Here is a 25,715-nt window from a genome sequence, read left to right on the forward strand (position 1 = left end):
GGAAGCAATTCTTGATTGGGGGGGGCTTCCATCCTAGGTCCTTATAGGCAAGGGTCCAGGGGCCGCAATAACCTGGAGAAAAGAGTACTTGGGGCCAAATTATTGGGGGGGGGAGTAAGCCCCCCCCCCCTAGCCCCCCTACCCCCAATCCACCGGGCCTGGATAAAGAACGCTCGAGGATTTATTGGCTCGCTAACCTGGAAGTCTTGGGCTTGCTCCACGTGTTGGCCGAGATAGTCAAATGTTTCCGGATATCACCCTGTATGGCGTATGCCCGTCTTCATTAGCCCAGTGGGTGCGGAACAGAAGGACATTAAACCTCTTTTCATTTCATTTCTGTTACTTGTTCGTATCTATACAGTTAGTAAATATTCGTGGTAAGAATATGAGCTTGGTTTGATATCAGTGTAAATTAGCGATCAAATCGTATAATAATGAAATTTTAATGAAGAAATTGATCAAATAGCTGTGATCACGCAGCCGTGTATTTAAAGTTGGTCTATTAGTTGAAAATACGCAGCCAGGGAGTAATTATCTATATAGAAACTATTGATTATAGAAACTCTACACAAACTTATAAATATTTATTATCTCATTATTAGTGGGGTAGGGAGGGGGCTGGTCCGAATGTGTATGTGTGTGGCGGTGGGTTAACGCGTGTGCGTTGGGTCATAAGGTCTTTCATTGAGTCAACTGGCGTGGTTTCGATTCCTCGGTTGTACGTGACAAGGAGTGGGGTCGCCTGTCCAAGCTCGTGGGTTTTCTTCTGGTCCTCCGGTTTCCTCCCACTGCTAAATACCGCTACTCACAAGCGAATTATTAAAGTAAAATTGAACCGACGTCTTACTCACTTAGGGGCGTTGAATGGTCGAATGTTCGAATGGTTAGCACGTGCGTGCTGTATTATAAGGTCTGTCATTCAATCAACTGGCGTGGTTTCGATTTCCCGGTTGTACGTGACAAGGAGTAGGGTCGCCTGTCCAACCTCGTGGGTTTTCTCCGGGTTCTCCGGTTTCCTCCCACTGCCAAAGACCCCTACGCGCGAGCTAATTATTGAAATAAAAGTAAAAAATACAACATATGTTAGTCCCGAAATGACCTAGTTAGTTTCCATCTCTCTCTCGGGACTGTACAGCGCAGTGGACGCTTACGGATAGCCCCCGTAATTCTGCGTATTATGTCTTGTCCATATATTTGTTTTTGTGTAAATTATGTGTGGCGCAATCCCCCTGCACTTATAAGACATTTTGATTCTTAACTTCTTGTGCGATTTTGGTTCTCCTGGACAATTTGGCAAAACCCAGACACGATCAGCAGTCATCATACACTTGCTGACATATATAATGAAATAATTAAATGTTTAAGTTGAAACTATAAAGGACGATAATAGAAACAAATTGTCAATACGTTCCTGTAAAACAGGATGAACGTTAATAGCTTTGTGCTACAATTATCACTAACGATAAGAGAAGACATTTAATCTGAACAGACAATTTTAAAACTCATTCGTTCGGCCATTGATTTTATCGATTGGAATGGCAGTTATGTTATTTCTTCTTCTCTCTTGTTCATGTTTGTTTACTGTCTTAAAGTGTTTCTTAATATAAAATTCATGAAACATGTCGGGTCTATTGATGATTGAGAAATCTGTCCACGAATCTTTCAAAAGGAATTTCTATAATGTAACCTACAATTATTCCAAGAGAACAAACTTGTGTGAAATTTTGGGGAGGGGCGGGGGTGGTGGATGGCCGAATGGTTAGCACGTGCGCGCTGTATCATAAGGTATGTCATTAAGTCAACTGGCGTGGATTCGATTCCCCGGTTGTATGTGACAAGGAGTGGGGGTGCGCCTGTCCAACCTCGCGGGTTTCCTTCCCCTGCAACCCTACGGGCAAGCGAATTATTGAAATAAAATTTAACCATATATGTTAGTCCCGAAATGACCTAATTTGTGTCGAGTTCACGTAAAACTCTCTCTCTCTCTCTCTCTCTCTCTCTCTCTCCCTCTCTCTCTCTCTCTCTCATTATTAACTTAAATACCTCCTTAGGTACCATGCTGAAAACTTATATAGCAATAGTCACCTTATGCATCGCTATAGGATCGGGGTGAACCGCCTGGGGCTACCATGCTGAAAACTTATATAGCAATAGTCACCTTATGCATCGCTTTAAGATCGGGGTGAACCGCCCGGGGCTACGTGTTTTTAATTGATATTATAAAGTTACACTGGGCTACTAAAGATTGATTGATAATCATATTAATATTTCAGGTATTTGATATACCTGTGATATATATATATATATATTGGTGTATATTGTTTTCAGGTTGTTAAGGTAAATGAGAGGACATTGCCTGGAATGACGTAACCATCATGGGATGTTGTGCGGCTTACGGCAATAGAGTAGAACCATTAGAGGTAAGAGTAATAGAGAGAGAGAGAGAGAGAGAGAGAGAGATGGGGTTTAACGTCCACTCGACACAAACCAGGCAATTTCGGGACTAGCATATGGTTTAATTTTATTTCAATAATCCACTTGCTCGTAGGGGTCTTTAGCAGTGGGAGGAAACCGGAGGACCCGGAGAAAACCCCCGAGGTTGGACAGGCGACCCTACTCCTTATCATGTACAACCGGGAAATCGAAACCACGCCAGTTGACTCAGTGACAGACCTTATGATACAGCGCGCACGTGCTAACCATTCGGCCATCCAACCCCCCCGGTAAGACTAATAAGTTTGAAATATGGGATTTTCAGTGGGTGGAAATGCCACTATCTGGGCAAAATTCTTCTAAATAGAAAATCCGGCAGATGACCCCACCCCTTGTCACGTACAAGCATGGGATCGAACTCATGACATGCATAAATAACAGGTTTTATGTTCCGCAGCACATGCGTTGAACTAAACCACTAGGTACCGATGGGCGATGGCTACGAAATAACCGTTATACAAAGAGAGTCTTTGTCATGTGGAGAGTTGTGGTGGCTCTGAGTTGGCCGAGACATTTCCTCCAGATTTCCCGGCGTGGTTTCCCCTTGTCAGTGGTGCAGGACAGACTGCCTGACAAGGGCAGTGTCTAGTCGTTCGAAAACCCAATGTCCCGTGTTCACATTGGCGTGCACGTAAAAAGAAACAGAGAGAGAGAGAGAGAGAAAGAGAGAGAGAGAGAGAGAGGAATGGGGTTTAACGTCCACTCAGATTGTGAAAGTCTGAGATTCTTTAATGTTTACTGCTATAATGTGTCTTCACTGTACCTGGGTCATTTTGAGACTGACATGTGGTTATACATCTACTGTAACATGCACACGAGGATTGTGTACGGACAGTGATCTCTTTCCTAATTCCAACTGTCAATGAGTCTTTAACGTGCACACCAAAGTGCCGAGGGGTGGATCCCGGGTTTTTACCAAGACAAATTTTTCTTTTATCCGTTAGAACTCACCACCTGGTTTGAATAAATGTTGCGAAATAAAATGAAATGGGGTTTAATGTCATAGTGGTCTGCTCCTGCTGGGCTAATGAAGACAGACATACGCCATGCAGTGTGCTTTGAGGGAAATGTTGCCCGGACAGCGGCGCTACGGCCTACTCTTATATCGAATTACAACTGCCATACATGCACGTCAATGTGTACACAGGACCTCGGTTTTCGTACCATCCGAACGACTAGACAACTGTCCCTTGCCAGGCCCCCTCTCCTGCGCCATTGACATGGTATAACCACGCCGGGAAATCCAGAAGAACATTCTCCACCAACGCAGGGATCGAAAATGGGACGACGTCTTAACCGCTGAGCCACCAAACGTTCCAACGGACAGTGTTAATGATTGATGATAAGGGTGTGAATGACCTCGTGTTGTTGTTGTTTATTACAAAGTTAACGTTACGTGTAATACATATTACATGATATCATGGACAGGTTGATTTATATAAAATTATTTACATGAAGGAGTAACAAAATACCCCATAAAAACCATAAAAGTTCTTGTATAAAAAAAAAATCACTTTGAAAAACACAGTGTTAAAATTCGTGGGTTATCTTCTCCTTCCGTCATCATAAACATGTAGTTCAAAAATCATTAATGTGGATAAAAAAAAACCTTGTTCGTTCGTGGGATTTAACGTCCGCTTCCACCTGGGGTGATATCGCAGAAAAGTGTTTCTTAAGAAACTTGCCAGAAGAATCCCCAAAAATAGGATTGGTCCAGCTTTTGGAGAAAAAAAAATAAATAAAGCCGTTCGTTCCTGGAGTTGTACGTCCACTTCCACGTGGGGTGATATCACACACATGACCCCCCCCCCCCTCCCAAAAAGAAAACAAAAAAAAAAACCCCAAAAAAACTCTAACTGCTTTTATAGGGTAGGATATAAACGGTCAATATTTCACTTTGATTACGTCATTACGACGACAATCAATGGCGGTTGTTTTGACAGGGACTACAACTCTAATTGAACATCACTAACTATCCACTAATACACCAGTCACACGTTCTACTTCCGTTGTTTTCAAAAATATAAGTATGAGTCTAACTACGCCATTATTAACACCACAAGAAGAGCGGGTAAAATTAGTCATTTAAACAGATTTAGAAATAGTTACGGATTTAATTAGAAGAGCTATAACTAACTAATCTTAAAAGAAATGAAATGGCCTAAATGCTCTCCTTTTTCTGAGCGGGAGGTGGGGGTCATGGTGGCTCAGCGAGTAAGACGTTGGATCTCTAACCGGGAGGTCTCATGTTCGATGGGGATTTTCCAGCGTGTCTCCCTATTCTCAATATTGCAGGAAAGAGGGCCTGATAAGAGAAATGAAATGAAATGGAGTTTAACGTCCTACTGTTCTGCTCCTAACCTGGGCTAATGAAGACGGACCTGATAAGAGAAATGTATAGTCGTTCGTATGGGACAAAAACCTATGCACTGCTTACATTGGCGTGAACGTAAAAGATCCCTTGGTAGTTGGAATGTCCGAGCAAAATTTTCCTATAGCACACTGTATGGCGTATACCCGTCTTTATTAGCCCAGTCGATGCAGAACAGTAGGACATTAAACATCCTGCATCGACAACTAGGAGAAGACACGCTGAAACATCCCGAGGTACACACTGTCAGTGGTCGGAGGGATCCGGTCATCCAATGTCAGTGGTCAGAGGGGTCCAGTTCATCCAATGTCAGTGGTCAGAGGGGTCCAGTTCATCCAATGTCAGTGGTCAGAGGGGTCCAGTTCATCCAATGTCAGAGGGGTCCAGTTCATCCAATGTCAGTGGTCAGAGGGGTCCAGTTCATCCAATGTCAGTGGTCAGAGGGGTCCAGTTCATCCAATGATGCGAAAGTCCTCGGCTTTCTCAGTCTGGTTGGGCGAGTGGTAGAAACAGGACGAGAAAATGACGTCACGTGTATATCATTTAAAAATCACGTGATAATTGAAAACCGAAATGAGTAGGTCACTTCGTTTATCACATTTCATTTCATTAAATTTCCATCAAATGGTACAAAAAAAAAAACCCACATTGTTAGCACTGCCGGATTTGCCTATAGGCTTGATAGACTGAAGATTAGGGCCTCATGATCTAGGGACTTCCGGTCATGGTGTATAATATTTAGGACACTGTCATATGCCTTTCGGGAGCCACGGTGGCTAGGTGGTTAAGACGCTGGTTCGCTAGCCTGGATTTTCCGACGTGGTTTCCGCTTGTCAGTGGTGCAGAACGGAAGGCCTGACAAGGACAGCTGTCTAGTCCTTCGGATGAGACGAAAAAACGAGGTCCCGTGTATACATTAGAATGCACGTAAAAGATCCCTTGGCAGTTGGAATTCGATATAAGAGTAGGCGATAGTGCCGCCGCCCGGGCAAAATTTCCCTCATAGCACACTGTATGGCGTATGCCCGTCTTCATTAGCCCAGTATAGGAGCAGAACAGTAGGACGTTAAACCCCATTTCATTTCATTTCATTTCATATGCCTTTCTTATACTCACTGTAGTCTTAAAGGTACCTTCCCGTGTGCAAACTGGGTGATTTGATGATATATTTGGACCAAAAACATATTCAAACTAATTAATCTATCAAAATATTTTTTCGTCAACCCCTTCTCAAAACATTGTATTCGCCAGGGAATACCCCTGCTATAAAAATATATTAAAAGAAGTCATGTTTGTGTCACATGACTTGGCTGACGCGGTACCTAGCAACGGACGCAAAGCCAGGGGAGAATTCAATGCATATACAATACGATGTTGTTTTTAATCATAAATAACGAATCCTATAATTAAGTTCTCGGATTATCCACTGCCCACGTCTTCTTCCATGGTTTTTATCTCAGAAACTGTTGTACGTTTAAGCTCACCACCAAGTTTATCAACATATACATCAAGCGTTCACTAGCGCTGAGAGATCAGACAATCTTCGCATACAACCTTTGATGTCACTCAAGCAGACATCCCGAAATGCCGGGTAATATTTTCTAGTAAGATTAAATGTATCTACTTTCCATATATACCAAATTTGCCATACTCAACTTTTGCTTAATTGTATTTAAAACATACTTTCATCTTCCTCTAGTCATAAGGGGCAGGATTATATGGGGTCCTTATCATTGGAATATATTATTAGGGCCTCTTATCATCTAAATCCTACTCAGATTTATAATACACTTGTCACCTAGCAAATCACCACTGTCTGGGCCAAATTCTCCCCCATCCATCCAGGATCATAAAAATCCCTTAAAGAACTCTAAGATTTGGTACGTTGAAGCGGTATGTCAACAACCCTTGACAGTTGGAATTCGAAATAAGAGTAGGTCGTAGCGCAATCTGGTTAAAACACAGATCCTATTTCGTTTCGTTTTTATAGTTCAAAATTTCGTTTTACTTGTCTTTACTACATGTAGTGTAGGCCATCGAAAGTATAAAAAACGAAACGAAATATATGCCTGTATTTTGATTAGATTGGTCGTAGCGCTGATGTATGTGCAAAATGTCCCTCATAGCACACTGTATGCCCTTCTTCATTAGACCAGTCGGTGCAGAAAAGAAAACCGCTCAACTCCATTTCATTGTGTACGTTTTAAGGCGTATGATTGTCTATCCAGTACGTTTCCAATGACTGACTTTCTACATGTAGGTAAGTGGCCAAATTAGACCAGATATCGCAGTTGGCATAAATACATATTTATACATATACATATACATACGCAGATATACAGGGGAGACGTAAACAACTTCTCGTGGAGATTGGAAGTTTTTAAAACATAATATTAAGATATCTTTCTAAGTTATTAAATGTCTCAATTTTCTGAAATATTTCAGCCGAGTGGTCAGGCTCTAGAGGGACCAGTAAAAGACCGAACATGTCGCGATGTCTTATTTCTTATACTCTTCATCTGTTTTATTGGAGGCATGGTAAGTTCTACTTTCATTTTACACACCTTTGTAAGTTCTACTTTAATTTTACTTTCACTTCAAACTCATTGGTAAGATCTACTTTCATTTTTAACACCTTGGAGGCATAGTAAGTTCTACTTTCATATTAATCACCCATGGAGACATGGCAAGTTTCATCACCCTGGCGGCATGGTAAGTTCGATGATCCGGGTCTTCAGCCCACCCCAACCCCGCACAATCAGAATTAAGTATCTCTTCGTGCGCAAGAGATGTATTGAAATAAAAGTGCACTGAAATTATTATACCAATTTCTGTTGACTGAGAAAGTTCGTCAGGTTTTACCTTGGTAGTCGTTCTGGACGGAGGGTCTGGTTGTACCTTGTCAGTCGTACTGGACGGAGGGTCAGGATTTACCTTGCTAGTCGTTCTGGACGGAGGGTCTGGTGTTACCTTGCCAGTCGTTCTGGACGGAGGGTCTGGCTTTACCTTAACTGGACGGATATTTAGAAATCGAAATAGGAGTCCTGGTAAATCTTTGGCCTGTAGCCCTGGCAAAATTTTAGTTGTTCAGATAAGAAGAATAACCGAGATCCCATGTCGGAGCCGTAATGTATAAGTGTAGGCCCGCACAGTGCCACTGTCCGGGCAACATTTTTTGATAGTACCCTGCATGGTATATGCCTGTCTTCACTAGCGCAGCCAACACAGACTATTAGGACGTTAAACCCCATTTCATTTCATGCCCCCCCCCCCTTAGCTCACTACATGGCATTTTCCCGTGCAGAAAAGTAGGAAAAATCCCATTTCACACCTTTCTCTCCTGCTGTGTAAATTGCTAATTTGATTTTGTATTTCAGTGCTATGTATCCTATCTAGGGTTTATAACTGGTAATTTATTTTTATATTTCAGGGCTATGTATCCTATCTAGGGTTTATAGCTGGTAATCCTAATCGTTTTATCTATGGTACAGATAGCTGGGGTAATGTTTGTAATCAATATAATGATAAAATACCAGGTTCCAACCTCTCCGGACAAGATATGGGACAGCGACCGTAAGTATAATACAAATATACAGTTATTTTTGTGTTTCCATGGAAATATATTTGACTTAGTTTTGGTACACAGTTTGTATATCGAAGGATACCTCATACACTGTTGAAGATATCTTTATGATACTTTTCTACTCAGAAAAATAGGATTTATAGTCCACCCGACACAAACTCTGGACTAACACATGGTTCAGTATTATTGCAATAGTTCGCTTGCGTGTAGGGGTCGTTAGAGGTGAGAGGAAACCGGAGGACCCGGAGAAAAGCTACGAGGTTGGACAGGGGAAACCTACTCCTTGTCGGGTACAAGCTGGGAATGGAAACCACACCACTGACGTACCGTATAATCTAACGAGAAGCGTAACACCATTTACCCCCCCCCCCTACCCGCCGTAACCCCATTCACTCATCCTCCCCGCGTAACCCCATTCACCCCTCCTCCTCCGTTTTACCAATAAAGATTGGATAAACTTGTGCCCACTTGTCAGCGGTAATATTGATAGGATTGACTTGCATGTAATAACCCCCCCCCCCCCACACACACACACACACACACCTTGAGCAGTTGTAATTTGAACCACAGCTCACATAATATGCCACCATGCCACCTCCCTTCTCTTGCAAACCAACAGGACATTTTTTTTATACTGCGAGTTTATTATATATTCGTTTTGAAGTCAATAAATCTAGTTGGGTCAGATATTTCTAACAATTTAAACTCATAGTTACCTATAATTTATTTTCAGGGTTGTATTTTATTATGATAAAGATTTTCTAAAAGATATATCATCTGGTAATTACTTGACGTCATCATCTGTATCAGTCTGTGTATCAAGATGTCCGAACTCTACTCTTACTACTGTTAATGATTTACAAGATTTTGCTACAAGTTTTAATTCTAGACTATGTCGATATGACGTGGAGGTCAGTCAGTATTATTCTGGTGACGTCAATGGTACTGGAAGCTGTCCACCTCTACCCGTTGAAGAGACGTAAGTCGTCATTTCACTAACCAAGAGGTCCCGGGTTCGAACTCATATCTTCTTAGCATCAGGAGGTTCTGGGTTCGAACCCGTGTCTTCTAATCACCTGGAGGTCACAGACTCGAACTTGTGTCGCCTTATCACTGGCGCAGTGAGGTTCGGGGTTCGATACCTTTACCATTGTTGTTCGAGGAAGGTCCTCGGGATTTCCGAGTGAGGTTTCCTTTTATCAGCGGTGAAGGACGGACCGGGAAACCACAAGCGTCTAGTCATTCGGATGGGACAAAAATCGAGATCCCATGTACACATTGGTGTGCACGTAAAACATACTCTTGGTAGTTTAAGAGTCCAGGGGAGGAACGGTCTAAGTCACATTTTTGTCTTTTCGCATAAAAGGCAAAACAGACTTTTGGACGAGAATGCGTGACGCGAACAGAACAACGAGTGGGTTTAATTGGAACTTCAATATGATGTTTAATACGAATCATAATTACCAGTACAACAACTGACTTCCACTTTTTAGCCAAATTTAGGTCAAATAAAGGGTACGACGGATGTATGTGTCTGGGAGGCCATTTCAGAAGGGCCTTGGTTCGATGTGACTCCGATCGTTTTTACCTGAAATTGATTGTTCCATAGAAAGCTTATACAATTTGCTACCAGATGGCGCCATTAACTGGGGTTCATTGAAAAAATGACTTGGATCGTTCTCCCCCTGTGCTTTAAGAAACTTTTGGTATCCGAGGATCTTTTTATTTTGTGTTTTTAACAATTTTCAAGTGTAAATAATTTAATTAAATCAACCTGTCCATAATATCATATTCATTGTATTGGAAGTTAAATCTTTAATAAACAACAACAACAACGTTCTTCCCCCCAGTTCTTCAGTTGGAATTAAAAATAAGAACAGGTCGTAATACCCCGTTCCGAGCAAAATGTCCATGTCACACTTTATAGAGTATGCCGGTCTTCATTAGCCTAGAAGTAGGAGGTTAAAATCTATTTTATTATTATATCTGACTATGATTGTCTCTCCCTAGAACTGAGATATTCCACCGATGTATACCAACTAGTTTAACATCGATATTCAACCAGTTTGGTGAAGTTATCAGCAGTGTGCTCAATCTGATTGATGAAGATTTTACTGAAGTAAGCAAAATTTTATCTGTCGATATCTTGTTCAATTTTAAAGGGAGTCACGATGACTTAAGTGGGTAAGAAGCTGACTCGCTAGTCTGGAGGTCGCGGTTTCGCTCTCGGTGTTGGCCCAGAACGTTCAACGGGATTTCCCGGTGTGGTTTCAGTAGTGCAGGACGGAGGGCCTGACAAGGACAGCTGTCTAGTTGTTCGGATAGGACGAAAAACCGAGGTCCCGTGTACACATTTACGTGCACGTAACAGATCCCCTGGCAGTTGCAATTCGATATAAGAGTAGGCCTTAGCGTCGCTGTCAGGACCAAATTTCCCTCATAGCACACTGTATGGCGTATGCCCGTCTTCATTAGCCCAGTTTGGAGCAGAACAGTAAGACGTTAGACCTGATTTCATTTGGTTTAAACAATATTTTTTTCAATATAATCATACAATCGTACAGTCTAAAGGACACAAAAACAAGCAGCATGCTTATGAATATTACTTCCTGACATGGTTATTTTTAATCAATGAAAGCGAGATTACATTTAATGAGCAGTAGGTTGAAGATTTATGCTAAATAAATACAAAAAACTATAACAATAAAAAGTGAAAGTGAGTTGTCGATCATCAATAAAGGGGATGAATAGTTTTAAAACAATTGGTTGGGGTAAATCGGTTAGCCCAGGTCAAAAGCGACTGGTTAATCTTGACACCATCAGAGCACACCGCGTTGCGTATGCGAGATTAAACAGCATTTTATTTTTTCTCGTTTAGACTGATTCATTTTAACTTTTGATTTCAGAAATCCTACTCTGACTTGCAGAAGACATGGAAGGACATTTTATATCTTACTTCATTTGCTTTAGGTTTGTTTCATATTCTTCTATTGGTGTTATAGCATGGGGGTACATGACATGGTCTATTAATACATGACACGATCTATAAATACATGACATGGTCTATAAATACATGACAAGGTCTATAAATACATGACACGATCTATAAATACATGACAGGGTCTATAAATACATGAAAAAGTCTATAATTACATGACAAGGTCTATAAATACATGAAAAGGTCTATAAATACATGACAAGGTCTATAAATACATGACAGGGTCTATAAATACATGACAAGGTCTATAAATACATATTTGATTTGATTTGATCCTCTGATAAACTATCACCTGGTAATCGTCCATATGTGACAGCCTGGACGAAGAATTACAAATAGGCGTACATTGGGGTGGCCTCCGATAAACAGGAAATAAAAAGACCTTAGACGCTTAGTAGTCCCTTTATCATCGATTGGAACTGATCTATCAGAATTTCTTTATATGGAGTCTGAAAGGTACAGAAATTCAAGGAAACACGTGTACAGATTAGCGTGCATGTAAAAGGAACTTGACTGTTTTAATTCGACATTTAGAACGTTGAGATGCCGCTGTCCTCCTCGGTGTTACAGACATGAGCATAGAAAAACAAATCGTCTGTTAGTCCCAAAATAACTGAAGTTGACAAGTTGACGGGACGTTAAACCCCATTCCTATTCTCTAAATTCAAATTTGATTTGGTTATTTCAGTTTATATATTGTTATTACAGCTGTATCCGTGGTTATTATTATCTTGTTATTACAGCTTTATCCGTGGTTATTATTATCTTGTTATTACAGCTTTATCTGTGGTTATTATTATCTTGTTATTACAGCTTTATCTGTGGTTATTATTATCTTGTTATTGTAGCTGTATCTGTGGTTATTATTATCTTGTTATTACAGCTTTATCTGTGGTTATTATCATCTTGTTGAGGTTTTTTGCCGGTGTATTAGTGTGGTCGATGGTGATTATTGTGGTTCTAGCAACTTTAGCTGGTACAGGATTCTGCTGGTTAGTGACGATGTTAAATATAACTTCTAAACAAATCAAACATATCAAATGTCGAATGTCGGTTAATTCTAACATCTAAACAAATCAAACATATCAAATGTCGAATGTCGGTTAATTCTAACATCTAAACAAATCAAACATATCGAATGTCGGTTAAACCTAACATCTAAACAAGTCAAGCATATCAAAAATGTCGAATGTCGGTTAATTCTAACGTCTAAACAAGTCAAACATATCAAATGTCGAATGTCGGTTAATTCTAACATCTACAAGTCAAAAATATGAAATGTGGAGCAGGTCTATAGATTATTCATCCTCGTGATTTATTGACTAGAAGAAGGCTTTTATATGTTATTGTAAGTCAACGACATTTTTCAGTTTTAAAAAATATTATCTCGAACAAATGTGTATCTGAAACATTGATACGCATATTTAACCGTACTTTAGAGATTTAGTTATTACCATTCACCAACGCATATCGGATGTACACTCTTGGGCATATCAATTCTGGAAGTATTGGTTAATACTATCACCTCATTATGAATGAATGAACGAATGAATGCATGAACGAATGAATGAATGAATGAATGAACGAATGAACGAATGAACGAACGAATGAATGAATGAATGAATGAATGAAATGAATGAAATGTCTGCATCAACCAGGTTAATGAAGACGGGTCACATGACTTGAATTTAATTTACTTTAAATTGTGTGTGTTTGGGGGGTGGGAGCGAGGTCCAGCAATTGAAGCACTGACTTACTACCAGGAGATCTTGGTTTCGATCCAGGTATTGGTCGAGAGACTTCTTCCTGATTTTTCCTTGTTAGTTGTACAGGGTGGAGAACTGGCAAAAGCCAGCAGCTAATCGATCGGATGGGATGAAAACGCAAGGTCTCGTGTGCCCGTTAATGTGCACGTAATAGAGGGCGGAAATGCATTGGGTATGCTCGATTTTATGAGTCTGCTGGTGCTAAAAAGTAAGACGTTTAAGTTCCGTTTCTTTTAACCCCAAACAAATGATTTTAATTTAATTTTAAAGGTATAGTTATTATCTGAAGTTAACCCAGAATTGGTTGATTGGTTCGATAGTAGCCACTGTTGTTTGTGTAAGTATTTACTTATTTTTTTATTTTATTTTGCTTTGTATTACTATATTCTTACGGTTTACGGTTTATTGCATTTTTCTCTTAAATGAAATGAGGTTTACGGTCCTACGTTTATGCACATACTAGGCTAAATACTTGCTCCAAATAAGGCCTATCTAGTTCCTACGTCACTGCGCTATTTTGAAAAGGAGTGACGTAGGTGCCAGTTTGACGTATTATAACAGATTGCCCGGTCTATAACATTGGCTTATAAAACGATATATACAGTTATAATTGAAGGCTGGTTTATTAAACATGGCGTTTTATTGAACACAGCATGTATTCAGTGTGTTACTTCATGACCTCAACCCCAATCAAACGCACCAAGTGACTTGCCACTTTCCATATCATACACCATCAAATTATCTTTTGCAACAAATTCCGATGGAAGATTACAAATTGCACGACGTCATAGCATGGTAGTATTCAGAGTTTGATGATACTATACAAGTTTTCGTATGTTGATTGTGTTTCTCATATTACTTGTTACAGTTGATTGTGTTACTGATATCACTTGTTATTCTACAGTTGATTGTGCTACTGGTATGACTTGTTATAGTTGATTGTGTTACTGATATTACTTGTTATTCTGAAGTCAATTGCGTTACTGATATTGCTTGTTATAGTTGATTTTGTTACATATATTACTTGTTATTTTTCAGTTAATTGTTCTGCTAATATTACTTGTTATGAGGAAAAGAATAGCGTTAGTAAGTATAAATAGCTTTACTCTTAATCATTATACCACATTTTCGATCATCACTGGATTACACATTGACTCGGAGCTATTAAGTTTTTGATTTACTTTTCGGAAGCAATCTACAAGAGTAAACACGCGGGTTCTACAAGAGTGTGCCTTTGTTCGAAAATGACGTGTAGAGTTGGTCACCTTTTACAATACTTTAGGCTCTACTGACAAAAATACCGCTTCAAAATACCACCCCTATCTCTGATTAGTCAAGCCGATTTATCCGTTAGTTGTTTTTTTAAATTATTTATGAAATTATTTAATTATATGATGTGTAGAATGTACATATTTGTTACATATCTTTCCTTTTCGGTCGCTGTACTTTGGGCGCTATTGACAAAAGAAACGGTTTTGTTTTTGTTTTTGAAATTGTGTATTTGGTTTTAATTCCAGGCCGTACAGTTATTTAAGGAAGCTGGGAAAGCAGTAGGAAGAATGCCGGTTTTACTCCTTCAGCCATTTCTCGTAAGGTCATTTTTTATACGTCAGTCGATATTATTGACTTGTATCTTCGGCATCTGCCTTTAACATCATCACCTGTGCTTTTGTACGTCATAAAATTTGTTATCATCGTACTACTGTCAACTATCGTAATTCTTAATTTGCTTCTTATGTCACAACTGTTTGTTCCACTTTATTTTTTAAAAAAAAATACAAATTAATCGCCATCGTTTTAAATTGCAGACATTAACTGTACGCGGTGGTGCCGCTGCTGGATTGGTCTATCTGTTCTTGTATTTAGTTACAGCAAGTAAGTTCTGATATTTATTTAAAAAACACCATCGTCGCTGGTAACGGTATACACGGGGCCTCGATTTGGTGTTCCATCCAAAGGATTGGACGCTATTCCTTGTCCAGTTCCCCGTCCTGCAACCCCGACAAAAAGAAACTACGCTGCAAAATCACGATAAACTATCTAAGCTATCACCAGAACGGAACCTCGCAATAGTGACCTAGTGTCAATATAATCAAGAAACCGTGAATCTAACCCGTGTATTATATATTACACTCGAACCAGGTTATTTTGTAGGTACCATATAGATCTTCTATAATTCAAGAAGTCGCTGACAGAAGGGCTGTTTATCAGTGGAAGAAAGGGGCTGGAAACCTGATCTGATATGTTATACTTGCCCCTTACGCCTCTCCTTGTCCATTACGCCACTCCTGTTTTGCATTTGGATATCGACGTGGCGTGGGAACATGTCTGACGTCATTTAGAGCAGGTTGTCTAAGCCCATGCAATGGCAGCTAGAAATCCTTAGAGTTTAATCAATAAGATATTGATAAATGATCTTTGGATGGTAGCGCGACGCTTTAGACCACTTAACCAACATCGTAATTTGGTCATTTTGAGACAAAAGAATGATCATTTTATTTCTGTTGTTACTTGTACAATGCGACGTGTGTGAACTCTGCCAGAACAGCGACCTTTTAACCTTCCCGCTTATAGTCCACATTGATTACCTGTACATGCACGCCAATGTGTACACGAATGAGCCCCGGTCTTGGTCCCGGGTGCTAATTAAAAATTCCAGCGATTGAACTCTGGCCACGTATGAATCGTAACCCGGGACATTTTGGTCGACAGCCGATTACCTCGCCTTGCACAATCACCAAGGTTCTTCTCCATCCACGCCAGAATTCGTATCCGACACATTCTAGCTGAGAACTCATTGCCTTAACAGTACCACTGCGAAAAATCGAGATCCCGTGTACACATTGGCGTGCACGTAAAAGGTCCCTTGGCAATTGAAATTCGGTACAAGATTAGACCACAGCGCCGCTGTCCAGACAAAATTTCCCTCGTAGTACACTTATTGGCGTTAAACCCCATTTGATGTTATTTCATTTCATTTATCTAAAAATTATTTGTTTTTCAGAAATCATTAGTGTTGATGACAGCAATGGTCACGTGACCTTCAACGACGACCCTAAAATGAATGTAGGGAAACAATTATTATCGTAATACATATTTAATGATCGGCTTTAAATTTGAAGGCTGTTCATGGTTGATATGCACGGCTCTCTTGTAGTGATATTGTGGTGGTATTGGGTAGTATTGGGTAGTATTGGGTAAATCGTCCCATCCGATATGCACGATTCTCGTGTAGTGATATTGTGGTGGTATTGGGTAGTATTGGGTAGTATTGGGTAAATCGTCTCACCCGATAAGCACGGTTCACTTATTTCAATCAATGAATTAATGCAGAGATAGTTTCATTATTCATTGCAAAACAGGAATTTCATCATGGTTGATATTAATACATTGTTCTCGTGTTAAAATCAATGATTTAATGCCTTAAAATATACATGGCGTATTTGTTAAGCGGAAGGGCATGTTATTGGATAGCAGCAGAAATGTTTTATGTGTATTATTATATCTCGAAGATTACATTGTTCATCCTGGGTCGATTTCTAGTATTTGTGTGTTTTACATTTTTACAGTATCTAATGGCTTATTATGTGTTGGGGTTTCTATGGATTATGGAGTTTATTGTTGGCTGTGAAAGAATGTTGATATCTGGTGCTGTAGTTCGATGGTATTTCACACGGTAGATCATAGTCTAGTTTTATCCCAATAAATATTTTAACAATTTTTATGGATACACAATTCATTTGCTTGATAAAGACGACAGTATCCTCGTCGAGACGTTGCTTAGTATTAAACTCAGTAATTGTGTGTCCATAAAAATTGTACCTTGTGTTAATATGTTCAATTACTAAATGCCATTCAAAGAAAATATTTTGTCCTTGGTAGCAAGTCGTTGTATTTGTTTGTTTATATTGCTGTACACTAACGTCAAGTAAATGGTGTCATGATAGAAAACATCTAATGACAAACTAATTTAATTTCGTGTTTTGCGGGGTCTTGACACACAAATAACAATTCTGGTGTATGATATTTTATTTAATATTCTAAGACTTAGAAATTTAGAACTAAAAGGTTTTGAGAACAACCAAGTACACTTTTTTAATTGTTTTTCTGAAGGAAGCAAAATTTTAACAGGGTTTCTCCAAAAAACAAAATTCAGATATTTTTTGTTTTTAAAGCCAAGTAAACATGCATAAGATCCACTTTGGTTTTTATTTTAGTAAATGTATCATTTACTAAAGGCAGCCTGGGTATTGAAAATCTGTGTAATATTTTTCAGGAATAAAGATGACCTGAATTGGCCAATTTCTAAATCATATAAAACTATGATAAGGTATGATCAGTTTTATTATCATGATACCTACCTAGATATAGGATTATATATACTTAAAACCAAGCAAATTCAGACTTTAATCTGTTTGACTATCCCAAACAGGTGCGCGGAGTAATGGAAACAGGTTTTTAATGTTAATCTCGATAAAACTGCCATGTAATAATACATCTAAGCAGGACCTGGTAATTCAATCGTAGTTAGAAACGTTACTGGTATTTATACACGACCTGGATATTCAATCATAGATAGACCTGGATATTCAGTCATAGTTAGACCTGGATATTCAATCATAGATAGACCTGGATATTTAGTCACACACGTAGTTAGACCTAGACATTCAGTCATAGTTAGACCTGGGTAGACCTGGATATTCAATCGCATATAGAAAAGTTACTGGTATTTTTAGATGGAGACCTGTGGCATATCCAGATTGCTTGTATGTGTCTCAACTCGCCTGTCAAGACTAGACCAAACCCGGTAGAATAATTGCTTGCTTTGGGGACTTTTGTTACACCGTCCGTGTATTTATCTTTCAGGTATCATCTTGGTTCAATAGCTCTGGGTTCATTATTAATAGCTCTAGTACAGTTTGTTAGGTTAATAGTGGCATTTATTGACGGCAGGTGAGATATTTTTTTTCAAGTTTATTTTAATTGTAGAAATATCAATTTACCTCATATTTTAGGGACAATGTAAATCATTTCCTTTTTCAGTTACTGTTACTATTACAGTGTATATTTCACTCCCCCTTATTGTGGCGGCTATAAAATCTTTTGAAAATTTGAGAAAATAAAAAACTAAACTTGTATCCAATTTCCATTCTAATCTTCATCCTCTTGAAGCGTTCAAAATGATATTTTAATTTATGTAACAATGTGCTAGAAAAGCTTTTTAAGGAATGCCCAAATTATTTCTAGTTACCTAATTAACTGTAACATACATTATGCCCAGTGCACCACACGCCCCCCAGGGCCTACTTGCATATTCAAAATTTTACACATCGGCTTACACGTAACAGAACCCGTGACGGCTGGAATTCGAAATAGCATACTGTATGGCGCATGTCCGTCTTTATTAGTCCAGTAGGTGTAGAACAGTGGGACGTTAAACTCCCATTTCATATTTGTTAAATTTTTCAGATTGAGAGGAAAAGAAAATCCCATTGCCCAGGTATTGCTAAAAATGTTAAGCTGCTGTTTATGGTGTTTTGAAAAGTTTTTGAAATTTCTGAATGCCAACGCCTACATCGAAATCGGTAAATATTGTTTCTACAAGCAAACACGCCGTCATTTAGTTTCTTTTTTTCCGAAAGTCCCGCGTGCACGAAAGAGAGTCCGTGACATTTGAAATTTGAGATAGGAGTTGACAGTAGTGCTGCTGACCTGGGCCCTGTTTCTCGAAATCTTAACTTAAGATAAAATCCAAATTGTATTAGATACTTCAATTTAAAATTTCGCCCCAGGCATAATATCCGCCATAGCACATTGTATAGCATATGCCCGTCATCTTTAGCCCAGTTGAAGCAGAAGCCCTTTTCATTCATTCGTTTCTTTTTGTAGTTTATATTCAGAAAAACAAAAGTTTTAAGAAGATTTAATTGAATGTCATTGCTACCCATTTCAACCAGGGAGTCGCGTTGGCTTAGTCAGTAAGGCGCTACAGCCATTTTGTAGCCCATTGTATAAAGTTTAATTCATCAACATTTGAACAAAACAAATATCATAATGAGTGACTGCAGTGAATACGTTATTCACAGTGGATAAATGTATGCGAAAATGATTTTATAAATAAACCGAATATTAATGAACCAAAATGTGATTTAAAAAGATCATTTTATGACATTTTATATTCCATCTTTAGCTATTCATGGATACAGTTTCTGTAAAGCCGCCAAATCTGCCATGTCGGTCATCATTAAAAATGTTCTCCGGGTAGCTGCTGTTAATTGTGTCGGGGATTTTCTTCTCTTTCTGGGAAAAGCTGGAACCGTTGCCATAGTAGCAGTTGTTGGTATTGAAATGTTTAGGGTATGTCAATCTTATTTTGTCAACTATTTTACATATTATGACATCAAAGTCAAGAAAAAAACGTAATACAATTTAATCGTTTATCCCCGCAGTTAGCAGTCGTTGTATGAAAATCAAAGTTTCTCGCGGTTTTAAGAGTTATAGCCAAACCTTAAGAAACTGCCCAACCCGCAAATGGAATGTGTAATTGTTTTTATCTGAGCGATGGATGGGCATAAATTGAGTCTGTTCCGAGGGTAATCTAATTTAAAAGTCGATAGTCGAACGGTGTAAAAAAAATCTGTTTATCTAAGCTGTGAAGAACCACGCACAACCGGTGTCTCTTTAAAGCGATAATTTCATATTTTCTAAGAAAGTCAAAACATAATTATTTCTATGTATTTTGCTCAATAGATTATCAACTCACTATTATACGACCATGGACATTATTTCCCACCCTTAAAAATGATTGACACAGGAAATAATAACACAATTACCTCCCTTGTTTTCCTATTGCCTCCATGCATTAGCTACCTTCAAACGTTGGAATTTAAAGTTGAAAATGATATTTTTGCCAATCTCACAGCTGGCAATAGTGACTTATAGGATTAATAGGATTATTCTTTAACAAGATAGGACGGTTTATGGATACCATCTATTTTAAGGCTTTATTTTAATAAATTTTAAAAATATAACTTAAAAATATGAAATTGCAACTTTAAAGTAGAGTAATAATGTGTTGATGATTATATTCAAGTACAATTTAATGGCGTTTTTGTGTTTTATTTGCAGGATCGTGTAGATATTAATTACGTATGGTTACCTATCACAGTGGCTTGTATAATATCGTATTTACTCAGTAGCTGTTTCCTCTCCGTATATGAGGTGAGTCAGGTTTTTAAATGTTACGCCCTGAAAAACTGGTGGGTGCAGTACTCGTATGTATTCCAAATGGTGCTAAATCAAAAAAGACATTTTACCGGCGAACATGCAGACGATTTCGAGTTTTGGCCCGCTGTTGGTCGAGCAAATTCCTTGGGAGTTTCCGCTGGTTTTTTTTTCTTTTCTCATGTCAGTGGTGCAGGACGAAAAAAACCGAGGTCCCGTGTACACGCTGGCGTAAACGTAAAGAGCACTTGGCACTTGGCAGTTGTAATTCGATAAAAGAGTAGGCCATAGTGCCGCTGTCCGAGTAAAATTTCCAATATAGCATAGTGTATACCTGCCTTTATTAGCCAGTCAGTGCAGAAAATTAGAATGTTAAACACCATGTCATTTGATTTCCGGCGAACCTGCACTTGATGATGCTACACGGATTGTAAATTACTCAATTAATACACCAGTACTTTGCTTTATCATGGCGTGTTTTCAGTCTTATCATGACGTGTTCTCCATCTTATCATGACGTGTTGTCCATTTTATCATGACGTGTTTTCTATCTTATCATGACGTGTTTTCTATCTTATCATGACGTGTTCTCTATCTTATCATGACGTGTTCTCCATCTTATCATGGCGTGTTCTCCATCTTATCATGACGTGTTCTCCGTCTTATCATGACGTGTTCTCAGTCCTATCATGATGTGTTCTCCATCTTATCATGACGTGTTCTCCGTCTTATCATGACGTGTTCTCTATCTTATCATAACGTGTTCTCTATCTTATCATGACGTGTTCTCCATCTTATCATGACGTGTTCTCCGTCTTATCATGACGTGTTCTCAGTCCTATCATGACGTGTTCTCCGTCTTATCATGACGTGTTCTCTATCTTATCATAACGTGTTCTCTATCTTATCATGACGTGTTCTCCGTCTTATCATGACGTGTTCTCAGTCCTATCATGACGTGTTCTCCATCTTATCATGAATTGTTCCCCGTCTTATCATGACGTGTTCTCTATCTTATCATGACGTGTTCTCTATCTTATCATGACGTGTTCTCCATCTTATCATGACGTGTTCTCTATCTTATCATAACGTGTTCTCTATCTTATCATGACGTGTTCTCCGTCTTATCATGACGTGTTCTCAGTCCTATCATGACGTGTTCTCCATCTTATCATGAATTGTTCCCCGTCTTATCATAACGTGTTCTCTATCTTATCATGACGTGTTCTCCATCTTATCATGACGTGTTCTCCGTCTTATCATGACGTGTTCTCAGTCTTATCATGACGTGTTCTCCATCTTATCATGACGTGTTGTCCATCTTATCATGACGTGTTCTCTATCTTATCATGACGTGTTCTCTATCTTATCATGACGTGTTCTCCATCTTATCATGACGTGTTTTCCATCTTATCATGACATGTTGTTCGTCTTATCATGACGTGTTCTCCATCTTATCATGACGTGTTTTCCATCTTATCATGACGTGTTCTCCATCTTATCATGACGTGTTCTCCATCTTATCATGACGCATTTTCCATCTTATGACGTGTTTTCCATCTTATCCTTCAGATGACCATTGATGCAATATTTATTTGCTTTGTTGAAGACTGTGATATGAATGATGGCGATAAAAATCCATATTTTATGAGTAAATCGTTAATGGTAAGATTTATTATACAAATTTGACAACGAACCTTTACAATGGAAAAAAATAAATGTTTCATTATATACAAATAAGTAAAGGTTTTTAGGATTTTGTATGAGCCACAAGATATTGGACTTAAATATAATGAATTGTTTCTAAACAAAATCACAAGAGAGAGAGAGAGAGAGAGAGAGAGAGAGAGAGAGAGAGAGATAGGGGGTTTAGTGTCCACTCGACGCATTAGGTATCCGAACAGGGAGAGAGAGGGACAAAGAGAAATATGGTTCCATTTTATTTCAATAATACGCTTGCGCGTAGGGGTCTTTAGCAGTGGGGGGAAACCGGAGGACCGAAGAAAACCCACGAGGTTAGACAGGCGACCCTACTCCGTGTCACGTACAACCGGGGAATTGAAACAACGCCAGTTGACAGACCTTATGATACAGCGCGCTCGTGCTACCCCCAGATCAGTAAGACATTAAACATCATTCCATCCGAATCTTGTATATTATACACACAGATAAACCGACATTGTGGTGTTCTACATGTTTTTGTTTTTTATCTCTAGAAATATGTGAATGGAGGAAAACTGGTGGACAGTAAAGAAGGCAAAGAGAAGTTTTGATTTGATAGAATTTGTGATAAAACCCAAATGTGTGATATATATTTATATTTATCTCTCGAGATGTTGAGTGCTGTTGTGTTCTGAAATATGAGTATTATAAAATTGTAATTTAACAATATTTCACACCCCCTGAAGTATCTGGTACTATTACTTTATAACTGACGTCCAAACGAATCTACACCAAGACCGAACAAAAACAATAACAGGCTGCATATCAAAAACACACCCCCGGTTGGACAAGCGACCTCACTCCTTGTCACGTACAAGCGGGGAATATAAACCACGCCACTCAATCTGCTTAAAATAAATATCTATATTTCTTCTCGTTTTTCTATACGTTCGTTGGCCTGCACTACTGTAGTGAACACAAATAAAACGATATTTTTAACTACATTTGTATAGATTTTAGTTTTTAGCCAACGAAAGGAGTGCATTCTTAAAACATTTTAAAATAGTATTCGCGAATAAGTACCCGAACGTGGGCCGATATAAACACGCGAATTATTATGGTTCAATAACCCACATAATTAGCTGTTGTTTCTTTTGAACGTCAGTCAGTATGTTTACGGTTTATATTTGTTATCTAAGAAGTTGCGATATTTTTTTCTCTGTGTTTTGTTGTAAATGTTGCTTCTTTCCGAATTGATAAGTTTATTAAACAGATTGGTCATAGCCCTGATGTGTCTGTGACCCTAAAGTTGCACCTATCCTTATATAAATGTATGTTATCAGGCTTGGAAATAACGGTTTTAGATCTACCTGACAAAATGTCAGGCACTTCTGCAATAGTACCTGATATTTTCAACTTAATACCGGACATGTATTAATAATATCAATAAAAAAGACAAATCAGTGCCAGACAAAATGACAGGCACCAGAGGTTTAGTGCTGGACAAATTGATAGGCACCAAATGTTTAGTGCCTGACAAAGCTTGAATCTGTGTCTGGCATTGTCTGTGACAGGTGTCATATTTCCAGGCTTGTATGTTTTGTATTTTGTTATGATATGCGATTTGTTGTGAGATATGATGTTGTTATCAGTATTTTTTCATCGATTCCTTCCACATTACAATCAAAATCATGGAAACTATATATACATTTAGAATTTCAACAAGCAAGATAACAAAGAGCCAGGAGAAATTATTGCCCTAACGCTGCCACACTAACGAGCAGGTTTCAGGTTCGCTCCCGGTGATGGATGAGAAATTTTCTCAATCTTTATCCCCGAGTGGTTTCCCCTTGTCAGTTCCGCCCAAATATAACGTCAAATCCCTTTTCATTTTTGTGTGGCTTGTTGCGGAGATAAGTATTTTATTTGACCAATGTGACATGGTTTGAAAGCAGTTGAAAGAGTGGAATCAGGATTCCGTCCATATATAAATTATTATTATTAAATTAAAAATTATTTTAGTAATTATTATATAAAGTTAACATGAATATTTGTAGAGACCAAAGATCGAACCAAGGCCACATTAATTTGATTTTCTGTTCTTCGTCAATCTGATTACAACACAGATCTATATTTCGTTTCGTTTTTTTTATACTTTCGATGGCCTACACTACATGAAGATCTGAACGGTTGTAGCAAAATGTCCCTATGGCGTCAGACATTTGAATAACTAATCAGCATTGATGTTACTAGTGGAGTTACCCACAGTTCCGTGCAAAACACGCCTAAAGCTCGCAGTAACAGACCGTTTCATTGGATAATCCCTCACACCATTCAGAACACGTCAATGATAACAACTCTTCTAGATCTTAGTGTAGTAAAGACAAGTAAAACGAAATTTTGAACTATAAAAAACGAAGCGAAACAGGATCTGTGTTTTAATCAGATTGATGGCGCGATATATAACGTGGGTTATATAACAACTCTTCTAGGCCCTAGTGTAGTAAAGACAAGTAAAACGAAATTTTGAACTATAAAAAACGAAACGATACAGGATCTGTGTTTTAACCAGATTGATAATTCACAGTCTTGATAAATGCGTAATAGCAGCTTGAATCACGTGACAGATGTTTAGTTTAAAATTTCAAAACTTGAAGATGCGTTATATAAGATTAGATAAAGAGTTGACAGTTCTCGTTTTAATAGTTAAAGCATAGATAATTAAAAGGGAATATCTTGAAAATTACTTTATTCTGAGCGCAGTTAGGGCTGTTTTGATAATAGCGGAGTCTCGATTGCCATGGCTACCGTTGTTACGATAGTAAACAAAGTCTCGATTATCTATTTTTTAATTAAATCATTAACCGCCAATCATGGTTAAATCCGTTGAAAGTCTCAAACATTCGATGGCATCGAGAGTTGATTACGGTCTTGACAAGTTAATGAATGTCGAATTAATAGTTTATATAACATTTCAGGCCCACAGAAAGACATGCAATAGACAGATTTAAGATTTAGCTCTTGGATAATGCATCTATAAACATTTGGGTTGAATCATGTGAAAGTTGTTTTGTTTAAAATTTCAAAACTTAAAACTTCGGAACTAAAAACCTTTGAAAATCCCGGGAAGACCTGAAAATTAAACTCTAAATTGGTTTGGCCTTAGTTCTTTTTATTGGACCTCTTTCATTATTATTGGAGCCAAGTTCTATAAATATAAATAAACTAGTCCAATTTTATTGGCGCCAAGTTCTATAAATATAAATAAACTATATGCAATTGTTAGTTTTAGTTCTTCAATTATCACTGTTGAAATTTTTAGTTTGGTGGGTGGAATAGCTGAGAGAGGGAGAGAGAAATGGGGTTTAACGTCCACTCGACACAAACTAGGTCATTTCGGGACTAACACATGGTTCAATTTTATTTAATTAATCCGCTTGGGCGTAGGGGTCTTTAGCAGTGGGAAGAAACCGGAGGACCCGGAGAAAACCGCAAACACTTTCTTCCACAATCTCTGTCGACTCTTTCTCTCCACACATCAAATATTGTTATACACACATTTATCCCCACTCTCTATCCGTTAACTTGCTCTCACTTTCTATCGACACACACCGCGGA

General features: G+C 38.5%; 1 protein-coding gene across 1 annotated transcript; it reads left to right on the top strand.

Annotated features, from left to right (window-relative positions):
- The first annotated feature begins 2,364 nt into the window (after positions 1-2,364).
- Positions 2,365-25,382, top strand: LOC126818287 (choline transporter-like protein 1). Its single transcript, XM_050545616.2, has 20 exons — positions 2,365-2,420; positions 7,310-7,402; positions 8,295-8,437; positions 9,181-9,426; positions 10,458-10,566; positions 11,354-11,417; positions 12,329-12,437; positions 13,482-13,548; positions 14,250-14,297; positions 14,729-14,800; positions 15,020-15,086; positions 16,216-16,277; positions 16,781-16,887; positions 17,488-17,541; positions 18,078-18,164; positions 18,681-18,796; positions 19,402-19,568; positions 20,340-20,432; positions 22,008-22,100; positions 22,652-25,382. Exons 1-20 carry the CDS (start codon positions 2,376-2,378, stop codon positions 22,706-22,708), a joined length of 1,899 nt encoding a protein of 632 aa, XP_050401573.1. The 5' UTR covers positions 2,365-2,375; the 3' UTR covers positions 22,709-25,382.
- Positions 25,383-25,715: the final 333 nt, after the last annotated feature.

The sequence above is a fragment of the Patella vulgata genome, chromosome 4 (genome assembly GCF_932274485.2).
Source record: "Patella vulgata chromosome 4, xgPatVulg1.2, whole genome shotgun sequence".
Lineage (NCBI taxonomy): Eukaryota > Metazoa > Mollusca > Gastropoda > Patellidae > Patella > Patella vulgata.